The 15,990-nt window shown below is 46.2% G+C and overlaps 1 protein-coding gene across 1 annotated transcript in view; it reads left to right on the top strand.

The window, feature by feature from the left end:
- Positions 1-3,567: 3,567 nt before the first annotated feature.
- VPS26C (VPS26 endosomal protein sorting factor C) overlaps positions 3,568-15,990 on the top strand; it is a 31,928-nt gene continuing 19,505 nt past the window's right edge. Inside the window, exon 1 of the mRNA XM_068979650.1 lies at positions 3,568-3,648. Coding sequence (XP_068835751.1) covers positions 3,592-3,648 — 57 coding nt within the window. The 5' untranslated portion in view covers positions 3,568-3,591. The remainder of the gene's footprint in view (positions 3,649-15,990) is intronic.

The following is a 15,990-nucleotide window of genomic DNA, read 5'->3' as shown; positions in this document are numbered from 1 at the left end:
GGATCACCTATTCTGGGATAAGTTAGCTGTGTGGGCTTCCTAGACGCCTACGGAGAGTCCTACCTGAGGAGGCCTCCAGCCCACAGCCATGTGAGGGAGCCATCTTGGATCTTCCAGCCTTAGTCAAGTCTTCAGGTGACTGTGGCCCTGACATCACGACTTCTACTACCTGAGACCTTGAGCCAGAACAACCCAATGAAGCTGCTCCTAAGTTCATGACTCACTTTAAACTACTAACTGTTGGGGTAATTTGTTATGTACAGTAGATATTAATAGAGGTAGCTTTGGAGCTGGAACTGTCCCAAACTGGGGTGAGGGAAAGAGGTTTTTATACCCTAAATTGACTAGTCGTTACATATGGGCTGTCCCTGCCACCATCCAAGGGACCACGACTTTGGGGAAAGCGGTTTTCTTCAAATGAGAGTAAGTTTTGAAGAGTGACTTAAATGAGAGATGCTGAGGGCAATACTCTAAGTCAGGGAACATGTCCTTTAGTCCTGAAAGGGTCTGAACAGAGCATCACAGTGTCCACTAAAAGACATTCAGTGAGCCCTCTCCTCTAGCCCCAGAGAGGCACTAAGGTCACGGCTAAAAACAACACCTTACCCCATCTTCTAACAAAAGATGCCACAATCAGAGACAGACACGTGCCCCAAGGATTAATAAAAGCTTCAGATCTGGCCCGGCTTCCATGAAATACTTTCTCAGTCCTCTCGGCAGTTTATATAGAAGGCAGGAGAAGGAATCAAAGGAGGCGGCTGGCCTTGTGCAGCACAGAGTCTCTGGTGGGAAGTGATGTAGTGGGGGGGGGGGGGCTCTAAGATAACCTCTCCTTGAGACCAGTAGGGGCTACTGGCAGGAGAGGCGGGTGTTCCACTCCCTACTTGCAAACCTGTCTAGGCAGCATTCTTGCTGATTACTTTGTCTGTATTTCAAAAGGCAGAGAGATGATTGAAGGGAGATGGCAGGGTAGAAACTAGAGACCACAGGGCAGCTTCCAGTCTGGTCCTTCCGTGTGGCAAGGATGTGTGTTTCTCAAGAGTCAGGGGGACTCAGTGGCAGATAAATGGTCTCTGGCTGTCTTTGTGGACCCTCACCCAGAAGACTCGTATCCTGCTGGGAGCTGGCAGTGGGGTGATGGTAAAGATCAAGCTGGAAGTAGATCTTCCATGAAATCATACAGAGAGGACAAGGCCCATCAGGCCTTCTCATATGTGTCCCATGAAAGAAGTTTCAACAAGGGCCAGTTATCCAGAGAAGCAGGGATCCACTAAGAAAGAACTCTGGCAGTGTAAAGTTAGACTTCTGCCTCAACAGAGAAGCCAGGCCTTGAGGAGATGCGAAGGAAGTGTCTGAGAGCCAGAACCGTGACTTGTAGCTTTATACCCTCACAATCTAGGGTTCCACTCAAGCCGGGACATTGACCCTTTGACAGGGTCTAATGTTCAGCAACTGAAGTCGACTAGGTCACGGTGTCACCTAAGGAGTGTTTAAGGGATAGAAGAGATTCAAAAGAGCAGTGACTGGAGGGAAAAAAAAAAAAATCGACTGTTCTTTTCCGAAGCCATCACACCGAGAGCAGTTTAACAAACTGGCTATACTGATAATTGCTGGAACTAGAGCACTTTTTGGCATCCCACTCCAGTACTCCTACCTGGAAAATCCCATGGTCGGGGGAGCCTGGAAGGCTGCAGTCCATGGGGTCGCTAAGAGTCAGACAGGACTGAGCGACTTCACTTTCACTTTCATGCATTGGAAAAGGAAAAGGCAACCCACTCCAGTGTTCTTGCCTGGAGAATCCCAGGGACGGGGAGCCTGGTGGGCTGCGTCTATGGGGTCGCACAGATTCGGACATGACTGAAGCAACTTCGCAGTAGCAGCAGCAGAGCACTTTGCAGAGCAGCGGTATTCGGTGAAGATTGTGTTCAGCCGACACAGATAAGTGAAATACAGTACACTTGTCATCTATGAACCAGAAACGTTGAGTCGCGGTAAAGCAGGTTTGCTGAAGCAAACAAGTCTGGAATGTGCATCCCTTTGTTTTCCTGTACTGTCTACTGGGATTAACACTTTACCATTTGGAAATGATGGGTGAGACTGGCAGAGAAAGACCCACTTCTTGAATTGCAAATAGACTCGGCAGTGATTAGTTAAGTCCCTAATGAATTGTTTTTAGAATTGCTGAGTTTGAGCTGCCAGGGAAGTTACTCTAGACCGCAACGGAAGCCCGGGGGGCCGGGGGGAGGGCGCAGAGAGAAGCTGAAAACTTGAGATCTGAATATTGGGAAATACCTGTTATCAACCTTCAAAAGCAACTGTAGCTATAGCACCATCACGGTTGTCCTAGAAAACACCTTACATTCTCATGAGAGAAGTACTCGTGAGAGTGAGTCAGGAAACCGTTTTAAAGAAAAACTCTCACATAATCCTAAAAGCGACGCCCTTTAAGAAAAAAAGAAAATCGGAATCGAAAAACCTTAAAAATCAAAAAGCACTTCTTCGCTGTATTAAGTCAGGGACCAAAACAATTATAGATATGCCTCTCTTACTGGAAAGTCCCCTGTTTAAAACCTTTACAAGGAACTGAACTGAACTGAACTGAAGCGTAGTCGGCTGCTCTGCCTGGAGGGAGTCCTTCCGGAAAGCCATACGTTTCTTGTATCCAAGTGAGTGGGTTCTTGCTGAGAATAAAAAGACTAGGCAGGACCCGCTCAGTTACGAGGTTATACATTTCCACGCTCCGCCGAGACGCGGGGCCTGTGAGCCGCGCCTCTTCACACTCTGCGCACGAATATGAATATTCAACGCCCCGTCCCAAGGCGCGCGCCAGTGGGAGTTCCCACAAGCCCCCGCGGCCCGGCGGGGCGGGGCCAGGCCGCCCGCGCTCCCTCGAGACCTTGGTGCCCGCCGGCGGGGGTGTCGGGGAAACCCGCCAATCACCGCTTTGCAGGTCGGGAGCGCGGGGCTGTGGAAAGGGCAGGGAGGACCGCCTCGCCGAGGACGGACACAAGGCCTATGGCCTCAGCGCCAACGGAGGAAAGCTGGAGGGTGGGAGGATTAGAGGCAACTAGAGGAAGGGATTAGAAGAGAAGTCAGTCTCCCTTATCACCTCCTTGAAGGCAACGCAATAGCCTAGCGCCGCTTCGCGCCGCACAGCCTGACGGGAGCCTCAGCCTGCGGGCACGGGCTGCTCCCTCGGCGCGTCCCTGGCCCCGCCCCCTCCCCGCGCGGGGCACGCCGGGAGAGCCGAGTTTACCCCCTCCCCCCGGTCAACGGGCGAGAAGCAGAGGCATTTCCGGCGTCAAGACTGGTCTTTGCGGAAGGGGTGGGGTTTCCTCGATCCCGCCCCTCACGCCCGGGGGAGGCCGGGCCGAGAGTGACAGTCCTCGACCCACGCTAAGGCCCGCCCCTGCGCCGGAAGGAAGAAGAGTGGGGGCTGGGGGGTGTCGCACTGGCCGCGGGAGCGGGGTCACGTGACGCAGCTGCGGGCGGGGAGAAGGGGGCGGGGCCCCAGGCGGAGGGGCGGGGCGAGTCCTCCCCGCCTTTCGGTCACGCGCGGCAGGAAGTGGTGTGCGAGGCGGAGTATTCACGATGGGGACCACCCTGGACATTAAGATTAAAAGAGCGAACAAGGTTTATCACGCTGGGGTAAGTGGGGGAGTGGGCGGGCCTACAGGTTCTGTCGTCTCCTCGGGTCTGGTACACTTTGGAGTTTTCCTGGGCGGGTGCGTCCGGGTCAGGTGGGAGCAGCCAGGTGCATCCTCCGCTAGGTGCGTCCCCCGCCAGGTGCGTCTCGCCTGCGCGGCTGGCTGCTCTGCAGCGGCGTCCGCCGGGGTTGCCGCCGCGGTTGGGGGGCATGCAGGGCGCCTGGCCCCTTGGACATCCAGCCTGGCCTGGGGCTTGAACTGTGACTTAGCACTGCGGTCCGAGGAGCTCAACCACCAGACGCTGTTTCTCGCTTGTAAGAGGAATGCAAAGGTCTAGGGCCAGAAAGACAGATGTAACCTTGGAAGTAGAAATACACTCTGTAGGCGGTACAAAAGTTCCTCGTTTCTCTGGTTTTGGGGACTGAAGGAATTGCATGTTAAAATGCAAATTAAAAAAAAACCTTAACGATGCCATAAACAAGTTTTGTGCCATAGCCTCTTAATCTCCTCGGGCGCCAGTTTCCTTATTTGCCAAAGGAGAATGCAAGGTTTTTCCTCCCTCCAACTCGGGTAATCTCAACCCTTACTGTAACTATATCAGAATCCATTGCCCTGGGAATATACGCTGACCGGGGTTTCATACCTAGAGACCCCTGTGATTCTGGCCCCTGTGCAGCCGGGTTGAAATCGCAGCCAACTCTATGAGTATGTGGAATAAAATTGAGAGGAGTGGTTGGTCACGTGAATGCAACGAGGGCTCAAAAGGGATGCTTAAAGCCTTTGGGGGCAAGACCATTGAGGAAACTACATGTTTACACAGATGCAAGACAATTTGATTATCTCCAGATTATTAATTACAGAGGGAAAAAGCTACTATAAAGTGCAGGAATCGGACAGTCCCTGTCCTAACCAAGACCTGTGGTGATACCCCCTTACTACCACAGTTGACACATTCTGGCACAATAAAAGAGGATTTTGGTAGGGTGCACTGAAGGAAGATACGACTCAGCTGTGTGGTGTTCCTGCCGAAAATGCCTAACTTTTCTTAGTTCATAGGGAAACAGGCATATTCACAATTGAGAAACATTCTGTGCACTTATTGGCCTGGATTCTTCAGATATGTCAGTGTCATTAAAAGGACAGGACATTTTTATTTTTTAAGATTCAAGAGATGACAGGGATCTAACAACCAAATATACCTAATTTTTGATAAATTTGAATATGGGCTATATGTTAAATAAGAGCTTTAAATTCCCCCAGTCTGATGTTCATATTTTGGTTATGTGGGCGACTCCTCTACATGCTGAAGTATTTAGGAGTGAAGTGTAATAACTAAATTTTAAATGACCTGGTCATAAATGGGTGTGTGTGTGTGTGTGTGTGTGTGTGTGTGTGCGCATGTGGGGAGAAAGAAAGCAACAGTGCCAGCATACTAACAGTTGCTGACTCTGCTTGATATAATTTGATGTCTTAAAAAAGCTTTATTGTGATCTAATACCATAAAATTTACTCTTTTCAAGTGTATAATTCAGTGGTTTTAATATGCTCAAGAGTTGTGCCACCATCACACCCGTCTAATCTTAGAACATTTTTATCACCCCCTCCCCAGAAGAAACCCTGCACCCAGAATCCTTCATTCCTCATTCCCTCTCCCTCTTAGACCCAGGCAATCACAGACCTGTTTTCTGTCTCAGTTGATTTGCCTGATTAGGACATGGTCATGTATATAGGACTGTATAATCTGTGGTCTTTTGTGACTGACGTCTTTCCCTTATGCGTGAACTCTGAACACATTATGCTGCTGTAGCGGATATCGGTTCTTCTTTTGTTTCCATGGCTCAGCGGTATTCTGTTGTGTGGATGCATCACATTTTATTTATCCATTCATCTGTTGATGGACATTTGGGTTGTTCTCACTTTTTGACTATTATGATTAATGCTACTTTGAACAGCATTAATCTAATATAGGTTTTTGTGTGAACATATGTTCCATTTCTCTTGGATAGATACCTTGGAGTGGATTTGCTGGGTAATAGGCTAAACAGTGTCAGACTTTATTTTTTTGGGCTCCAGAATCACTGCAGATAGTGACTGCAGCCATGAAATTAAAAGATACTTACTCCTTGGAAGAAAAGTTATGACCAACCTAGATAGCATATTCAAACGCAGAGACATTACTTTGCCAACAAAGGTCCATCTAGTCAAGGCTATGGTTTTTCCAGTAGTCATGTATGGATGTGAGAGTTGGACTGTGAAGAAGGCTGAGCACCGAAGAATTGATGCTTTTGAACTGTGGTGTTGGAGAAGACTCTTGACAGTCCTTGGACTGCAAGGAGATCCAACCAGTCCTTTGTGAAGGAGATCAGCCCTGGGTGTTCTTTGGAGGGAATGATGCTGAAGCTGAAACTCCAGTACTTTGGTCACCTCATGCGAAGAGTTGACTCATTGGAAAAGACTCTGATGCTGGGAGGGATTGGGGGCAGGAGGAGAAGGGGACGACCGAGGATGAGATGGCTGGATGGCGTCACTGACTCGATGGACGTGAGTCTGAGTGAACTCTGGGAGTTGGTGATGGACAGGGAGGCCTGGCGTGCTGCGATTCATGGGGTTGCAAAGAGTCGGACACGACTGAGTGGCTGAACTGAACTGAACTGAATGCTAACTTTGGCTCGGTGGTAAAGGACCCACCCATCAGTGCAAGAGATGTGGGTTCAGTCCCTGGGTCAGGAAGATCCTGGGGAAGAAAATGACAACCCACTCCAGACTTCTTGCCTGGAAAATCTCATGGACAGGAGAGCCTGCTGGGCTACAGTTCATGGGGTCCCAAAGGGTTGGGCGTGACTTACTGACTAAACAACGCTAACTTTATATTAGGTATTTAAAGGCCTTCCAAACAGTTTTCTGAAGCACCTGCATAGTTTTACGTTCTTACCGTTAGTGTGTGAGGGTTTCAGTTTTCTCGGTACCTTGTATTTTCTTAACTTTTCTGTATCTTGGAAAATACCAAAAGTAGGAATTGGGAAGACTTCCCTGGTGGTCCAGCTGTTAAGACTTTGTGCTTCCACTGCAGGAGTCAAAGATTCAATCCCTGGTCAGGGAACTAAGATCCCGCATGCTGTACAGTGCAGTGAAAAGGTAAAAAAAAAAAAGAATTTTAGAAACGGGGGGAGGCAGGGACAGGCAGTATGTACATTTAGTTTTAGTGCTTATTATTTTCCTTCAGAAGATGACACATTTTATTCCGAGATGTTACAGCAGCTGGGATGTGTTCTGTTTTAAAGTATGGTAGAAGTAGTAAAAGTTCCGTTCAGTCGCTCAGTCGTGTCCCACTCTCTTCGACCCCATGGGCTGCAGCACGCCAGGCCTCCCTGTCCATCACCGGCTCCCGGAGTTCACTCAGACTCATGTCCATGGCATCGGTGATGCCATCCAGCCATCTCTTCCTCTGTCGTCCCCTTCTCCGCCCGCCTTCAGTCTTGGCATCAGGGTCTTTCCCCAGGAGTCAGTTCTTTGCATCAGGGGCCAAAGTACTGGAGTTTCAGCTTCAGATCAGTCCTTCCTATAGATGGTGCATGCATTACTAATACCAGACGTCAGAAACCAAGAGATGCTGGGAAACGGAAACTGCTCAGAACATGGGCTCCTGAGTCTGTTTATGTGCTTTTCAGGCTCTTAGTTATTATGGAAGCGTGTGAGAATGGTTTTGGTTCTGTGGACACCGAGAGGCTAAGTTATACTGGGGTTTTAAAATTGTCTTTTAGGTGGTTTTCCTCGAAAAGGATGCTCATTCAAGATGGTAGTGCTTGTTTTTTTTCCCCCCACAAATCACAATTGAATCATTTTTTTAAAAAATATATAAACACAGGATTTTACAAAAGGCTGGGAAGTGAAAAGTCTGGTTCCTCCTCCTTCCGACCCTTTTTCTGTCCTTGGAGGGATCCGTTGACTCTGTGTGTGTTCTTGTGCCAGACAATTTCTGTGAGCAGTAGTGGCACGTGTACGCAGACTCGCACGCAGATGCAAAACTTAAATCTTTTTGCTGAACCGTGTAGCCTGGCTGTGCACGCCTTTCCATATCATCACATCGTCATCAGTTCATTCTTTTTAGACTGTTAAAGCAGATTTATTCAACCCGTGTCTGTGGATCTCCTGATAGAAGTAAACATACCCTCACTTGTGCTCCAGGGGTGCGTCTCTGTGTAAGGGAGCGCAGAGGGAGGTGTAGTTGTTTGGAGGGGGTGGGGGCAGGGCCCTTCTGGAGCTTCATTGAGATGGTGAGGCTCCAACCTAGTGTTGAAAGCTAGGTGCTGGGCCGGGGTCTCCCTCCGCCCCCCGACCCCCTCAGCCCTATCTGTTTCCAGCAGAAGAAACAGACAGTAGAAGCAAAGAGAGCAGGATCTGGGAGACACTGGCAAAGCCATCCAAGTCCACAGATTGGCTTCTCTTATTCTTATTTCCCCACCTTTTACAGCTGCTCACCCTCATCTCATTTGTCAGTGACTTTTTAAAGAGACTTTGCTACCTTGTCTTTCTGGAGTATTTTTCTTTTCCTTGGGTTTATTCCCCTCTTCTCATGTTTATTGTTTGTTCGTTTTCGTATTTTAACTTCATAAATCGGCTGTTCGGCTTACTAAATTGTAGCCCTTTTAAAAAAAGAAGGCTTTTTCTTCCTAAGTGCAACTTCTCCAGGTCTTAATTCTCATCTGGAGGATGAGTCTGAGCCTACTCAGAGACTTTTGTCATAACAATTAAATGAGGTAATGTTTGAAGATATTTACTGTAGCTTCAGACCCAAGTGAAGTGAAAGTTGTTCAGTTGTGTCCGACTCTGCAACCTCATAGACTGTACAGTCCATTGAATTCTCCAGATCAGGATACTGAAGTGGGTAGCCTTTTGCTTCTCCAGGGGATCTTCCCAACCCAGGAACTGAACCCAGGCCTCCTGCTTTGCAGGCGGATTCTTTACCAGCTGAGCTGTGAGGGAGGGGTCAAATGCTAGGTGGTGGTAGCGCCACGCTTTTCCATGACTTCAGAGTCGCTGATGTAAATCTCGTTGTTCGTGCACCTCACACATGGCATGGCGCGTGCTCATCAGATGCGGCAGTGACTGCTGGATGCGTCCCCAGTGCAAACTGGCTGTGACTTTGGCATCCCCGTGTACTTATTTGCTCAGTGAGGTAGGTGTGTTCTTGAACCAAAAGTTTGACTCAAATGCATTGAACATTACACTGTATTTTCAGTGTACTAGAGGAGCTTATTGGTTCAAAGAACCCTGCAGCAAATATTTTTGTAATGTAAATATGGTTCGTTTGTTTTTATAAATTCGGAAGTCTTACATTCTGAAATCCTGGCCCACATACTCATGAAAATGTCACTGTTCAATATTATGGTTGTGAAAAACATCAGTGGGAGGTTTACTGCCCAGCGTAGCCAGGCTGCGGTGATGAGGAATTTATGCACAGTGGGCTGATTACTGTTACTACAAGAACATCAAGGTTTGCATTGTGTCCTACTGGCTTTCATGTAATTTCTTGTTTTTTAAGAAAGAGATTAAAGAGGAAAAATCCTTATTATGCCAGTTCATAATTTTGAAGAAAAATTGCAAAGCTAAGATGTTGTGGAAAAAGCCTCAGTATTCTGCTGGATTCTTGATACATTAATGGTCAGTTTTAGTGAATGCTGGTGCAGATCCTTGGGTTAGGACTTTGACCTAGGAGGAATCTCAGGATAATTTTGTGGGAGGTGTGAACCTTTTAAGGAACGCAGTTACCCAAACCTTAAGTGAGTCTTTTTTCTCACTAATTATCTAATACTCCCAAAAAGGCTTGTCTTCTCAATCATATCCCAACACTTACATGATGCATGAGAAGTATTTTCAGTTACCCAAGGCTGTTTGAACCCTGGGACACGGTGAAAGTGTTCATTAGTGGCCCGTTTGGTGTTTGTTGCAGCAAAGTCTGTCCTGGCCCGAGGATTACTGATCGAGTTCCCTAACTTCAGATTATATTACAAAGCTCCAGAACAGTGTGGTACTGGGCCAAAAACAGAAATACAAATGAATGGACAGGATAGAACGCCCAGAAATAAACCCATGCACATATGGTTAATTAATCTATGACAAAGAAGGCAAGAATATTCAGTGTAGAAAACACAGTCTCTTTGATAAGTGATGCTGGGAAAACTGGACTGCTACATGTAAAAGAATGAAATTAGAACATTCTCTAATATGATACACAAAAATAAACTCGAAATGGATTAAATACCTCAATGTTAGACTGGATACTATAAAACTCCTAGAGGAAAACAGAGGCAGAACACTTCTTGACATAAATCTCTACAATATCTTTCTGGATCTATCTCCTAGAGTAATGGAAATAAAAACAAAAATAAACAAATGGGACCTAATTAAACTTGTAAGCTTTTGCACAGCAAAGAAAACCATTTACAAAAAAAAAAAAAAACCCCTACAGAATGGGAGAAAATATTTGCAAATGATGTGAATAACAAGAGATTCATCTCCAAAATATGCAAAAGTCTCATAGAGCTCAGTATCAAAAAACAACCCAACCAGAGAATGGGCAGAAGATCTAAATAGACATTTCTCCAAAGAAGACATACAGAGGGTAAAAAAGCACGTGAAAACATGGTCAGCATTGCTAATTATTAGAAAAATGTGAATCAGAACTACAATGAGATTCCATCTCACACCGATTGGAATGGCCATCCTCAAAAAGTCTACAAGTAGCACACCTGGAGAAGATGTGGAGAGAAGGGAGCCCTCCTACACCATGGGTGGGAATGTAAACTGGTGCAGCCATGATGGAGAACAGCATGGAGCGTCCTCAAAAACTAAAGATAGACCGATTCTATGATCGAGTGTTCCCACTCCTGACCGTATATCCAGAGAAAACCATACTTTGCATTATTCTCAATAACTAAGACATGGAAGCCACCTAAATGTGCATCAGCGGTGGTAGATATATAACTATGGAATACTAGTCAGGCATAAAAAACAGTGAAAGAATGCCATTTGCATAACATCAGTTCAGTTCAGTTGCTCAGTCATGTCCGACTCTTTGCGACCCCATAGACTGCAGCACGCCAGGCCTCCCTGTCCATCACCAACTCCCGGAGTTCACTCAAACTCATGTCCATTGAGTTAGTGATGTCATCCAACTGTCTCATTCTCTGTCTTCCCCTTCTCCCACCTTTAATCTTTCCCAGCATCAGGGTCTTTTCCAGTGAGTCGGTTCTTCGAATCAGGGGGCCATAGTATTGGAGTTTCAGCTTCAGCATCAGTCCTTCCAAAAAATATTCAGGACTGATTTCCTTGAGGATTGACAGGTTTGATCTCCTTGTAGTCCAAGGGACTCTCAAGAGTCTTCTCCAGCACCACAGTTCCAAAGCATCAATTCTTTGGTGCTCAGCTTTCTTTATAGTCCAGCTCTCACATCCATACATGACCACTGGAAAAACCATAGCCTTGACTAGACCGACCTTTGTTGGCAAAGTAATGTCTCGCTGCTTTTGAATATGCTATCTAGGTTGGTCATAACTTTTCTTCCAAGGAGTAAGCATCTTTTAATTTCATGGCTGCAGTCACCCTCTGCAGTGATTTTGGAGCCCCCCAAAAATAAGAGTAACATGGATGGACCTAAAAACTATCATCTGAGTGAAGTCAGAGACAAATATCACGTGATACCACTTACGTGTGGAATCTGGAAAAATGATGCAAATAAACTTATTTACAAAGCAGACTCAGAAAACAAACTTATGGCTGTTAAAGTTTGTGCAGAGGGATAAATTAGGAGTTTGGGATGAAAATATAATATATATAAAGTAGATATTAATAACTACCAAAGGCCTACTCTATAGTGCAGGTAACTATACTCAGTTAACTTGTGATAACCTATAATGGGAGAGAATGTAAGAAAAGAATATATATGTATAGCTGAATCACCTTATACCTGAAACTAATACAACATTGTAAATCACTATATTTCAATAAAAATTTTAAAAAAAATAATGTCTTTTTTTTTATTGTCTATATGGAACAGACAGTCTACTCTTCATTCATATGCTGGAGAAAATTCAGGCTCAGAGAAATGGTGCTTTTCTCAAAGTGATGGAAATTATATTTTACCCTTCATCCCACAAACTACAGTGAATGTTTCCTCATAAACAGCTCAAGAAAATGAGCATTGTTTAGGATAAAGAGTCCACCCCCCTCCTTCCAGTTCTAAGCAATGAGACTTTTATTAAATGAAATCTTATCAAATTAGCTTTCTAATACATCAGTTTTAATAAATCTGCTGCTGCTGCTTCAGTCGCATCCAAATCTGCGACCCCATAGATGGCAGCCAACCAGGCTCCTCCGTCCCTGGGATTCTCCAGGCAAGAACACTGGAGTGGGGTTAATAAATCTAATATCCGTTAAAATAGTTCCTTTTATAAGCAGATAATAGCAGAGCTTTTGCATTTGAAGTGACCCTCCCACCCTGCCCTCCCTGATGCTTCCTCAGTTCCCAAAGTGGCTGCTGAAGCATCGGCACACAGCAGGGGCCCACTGGTTCACAGTTTGAAACGTGCTAGTTGTACGATGTAATGACCAGCCAAGGCCAACGAGGTTGAAGTTTCTTCATATCAACCCATTTTATTTTGTTTCGTGCCAAAACCTGTAGGCCCTATTAACTTTTTTAATGCAGTACAGTGCAGCCAGGCTTAAAATGTTTTGCTTTTATTTACTGGAGGATTAAAGTAAAAAAAAAAATAATAAGGTAGCCCCCTACGCCATAAGATTTTCAGCCCACGATCCGTGATTACCAAGGTTAACTGTGGACTGACCATTCGCAGTTAATCACCTGCCAGTTTCCCTCTTGAATCCTGCTTGCTTGAGGTTCTTGGGCCAGGAGAGTCCACTTCACTCTTCTCCCAGGTGTTTAAATGTACCCAGGGAAGGGCAATAGGAGGTTGTCGGTAGCCTTTAACTCTTGTCGGGACCTTGTACCTGATTTATCTCCTCTGACTGATGCTCAGAAGGGATTTCTGAGCTCAGAAAGGGCTCTCCGCTGAGGAACCGGGAGGGTCACAGCAGCTATCCTCCCAGCTGTCAGGGGCGGGGGCGACCCCTCCTCTCCTGGGTACCGGGCACCCCCCTGCCCTCAACAGCCCTTGGGCCGTGGGCGCACCCCTCCGCCGCTGGCCCTGGAGCCTGCCTGCCGCGTGGGTTTGGATGACAGCACTATCCTCACTCATGCATGCGTTTCCCTCCGACTGCGGTTCAGTTTGGTGGCTCCTGTTCATTCCCTAAGTGAGCGCTGGCTACTCAGAGTCTTTCCTTTGGCCAGCTGCCTGTATTCCACAGTCATTACTTTGCCCTGTAATCAGGCCATCTCTGAGACGCCTCTGCAGTCAGAGTTCTCCTGAACCTCTTGGGTTGTATAATCTGGAGTCTTTAGATTCATTTAGGTGAGTAGTTTCAAACGAACTGTCAACAATGTAAAGTTTCTCTGAGTTTTTATGTTATTGACATCTGAAAGCCAGTCATCTCTATTAACTCATAATTTTGCGAGTATGTGGTATGTGACCCCTGAAACCACAGTGCACACCATTGATTCGATTTTAATATTCCTGTGCTTAGGACCTCATATTTACTTAACTGATTTTTCCTTTTTTTAACTGGCATTGGCAATCTCATTTTGCCCCATTCTTCTAAACTTTTATTCAGGAACTCAGGTTTCTTTTCCAGATTTTCAAGAAAATTTCACAACTAGAAATTTCAGAGATGGCTTCATCAGACAATAGCTGTGATTTTTGCCATCCTATTTTCCTAAGTATTGAGACCTGTATTTACACCCTACTGAGCGACTGAACTGAACTAAGAAGAAGCCTGCTTACAACAGCATCCTTACTACAACAGCATCAGAATGTAATACTAAAATATAAGACCCCTGAAAAAAGCAGAGACATTTCTTTATCAACAAAGGTCCATCTAGTCAAGGCTGTGGTTTTTCCAGTAGTTATGTATGGATGTGAGAGTTGGACTGTGAAGAAAGCTGAGCACCGAAGAATTGATGCTTTTAAACTGTGGTGTTGGAGAAGACTCTTGAGAGTCCCTTGGACTGCAGGGAGATCCAGCCAGTCCATTCTGAAGGAGATCAGTCCTGGGTGTTCATTGGAAGGACTGATGTTGAAGCTGAAACTGCAATACTTGGGCCACCTGATGTGAAGAACTGACTCATTTGTAAAGACCCTGATGCTAGGAAAGATTGAGGGTAGGAGGAGAAGGGGATGACAGAGGATGAGATGGTTGGATGGCATCACCGACTCAATGGACATGAGTTAGAGTACACTCCAGGAGTTGGTGATGGACAGGGAGGCCTGGCGTGCTGCGGTCCATGGGGTCACAAAGAGTTGGACACGACTGAGCAACTGAACTGAGAACGGGCTTTGCCTTATTTATTTTTGCCTATGCTGGGTGTGTTGCTGTGCGCGGGCTTTCTCTAGCTGCAGCGAGGGGGACCATGCTTCACTGAGGTGCACAGGCTTCTCATTGCGGTGGCTTCTGTTGTTGCCCAGTGCCGGCTCTAGGGTGCGGGATTCAGGTAGCTGTGGCACTCAGGCTTAGTTTCTCTGGTGCATCTGGGGTCTTCTTAACCAGAGATCGAACCTGTTTCCATGAGTTCCAAAAGGAATGTCTGTCCCCTCTACTGTCCATCAAGGTCCTCTTCTATGGGTCAACTAAAGCCTCTTGATGTGTAGTGATTTCTGTCAAAGATATTTTAGGCATATCAAGTAAATACATAAAAAGGTTCTTTTTCTACCCCCTTTTCACAGTGGTGCAATACGAAAGTGAAAGTTTCTCAGTCATGTCCGACTCCTTGTGATTGCATGGACTCATGGAATTCTCCAGGCCAGAATACTGGATTAGGTAGCATTTCGCTACTCCAAGGGATCTTCCCAACCCAGGGATCAAACCCAGGTCTCCCACATTACAGGTGGATTCTACACCAGCTTAGCCGCAGTTAAGTCACTCAGTCGTGTCCGACTCTTTGCAACCCCATGGACTACAGCACACCAGGCTTCCCTGTCTATCACCAACTCCAGGAACTTGCTCAAACTCATGTCCATCAAGTTGGTGATGCCATCCAAGCATCTCATCCTCTGTCATCCCCTTCTCCTCCCGCCTTCAGTCTTTGTCAGCATCAGGATCTTTTCCAATGAATCAGCTCTTTGCATCAGGTGGCCAAAGTATTGGAGTTTCAGCTTCAGCATCAGTCCTTCCAGTGAAAGTCCTTCCAGTGAATATTCAGGACTGATCTACTTCAGAATGGACTGGTTGGATCTCCTTGCAGTCCAAGGGACTCTCAAGAGTCTTCTCCAACACCACAGTTCAAAAGCATCAATTCTTCGGCGCTCAGCTTTCTTCACAGTCCAACTCTCACATCCACACATGACTACTGGAAAAACCATAGCTTTGACTAGTTGGACCTTTGTTGGCAAAGTAATGTCTCTGCTTTTTAATATGTTGTCTAGGTTGGTCACAGCTTTTCTTCCAAGGAGCAAGTGTCTTCATTTCATGGCTGCAGTCACTATCTGCAGTGATTTGGAGCTTAGCCACAGGGAAGCCCCAAAACCATGACCCATGACCCATTTCTTAATTTAAAGAGACAGGTTGTCTGGCAGGCAGAAAGTGCCTTTTTGGAAGTGGTGGTGGTGGTGGTGGTTTAGTCAGTCAGTCATGTCTGACTCCTTGTGACCCCACGGACTGTAGCCCACCAGGCTCCTGTCCATGGGATTCTCTAGGCGAGAATACTGGAGTGGGTTGCCATTTCCTTCTCCAGATCTTCGCAACCCAGGAATTGAACCTGTGGTGCAATATGTAACCTTCAAAACAAGAACATACATGTACTAATGTGAATGATCTCCCAAGATATTAAAGGGAAAAAAAAAACCACAACCCACTGTTCTCCTGTTGTTGGAATTTAGGTTGTTTACATTCTTTTTATTACAAGTTGCAGTGAGTAATTCAGTCGTTTCAGTGTGCAAATGTATCTGAAGAAAGCTGAAAGTGGAATTGATGCCGCCCGGTGTTTCTAGAATGTGTCCGGTACTGCCTAGTGGCTGGTCTAGCGGGTTCTCAGCTCCTCCCTCCCCGTTGTACCCTTCCCCACCACAATATGGCCACATTTTTTATCTTTGCTAATCTGATAGGGGGAAAATGGTGCTTAGGATAGCTTTGATGATCTTTTCTCAAAATGTTACTTTTGCAATTGAGCATTTTTTCATGGGCTTACGAGCAGTTTGCGTTTCTTATGAACTGCACTCATGATATTTAGAATGGG

Source organism: Capricornis sumatraensis, chromosome 1 (assembly GCF_032405125.1).
Source record: "Capricornis sumatraensis isolate serow.1 chromosome 1, serow.2, whole genome shotgun sequence".
Taxonomy (NCBI): Eukaryota; Metazoa; Chordata; class Mammalia; order Artiodactyla; family Bovidae; genus Capricornis; species Capricornis sumatraensis.
The sequence above is the reverse complement of the archived record's forward strand: the minus strand, read 5'-3'. Positions and strand labels throughout refer to the sequence as shown.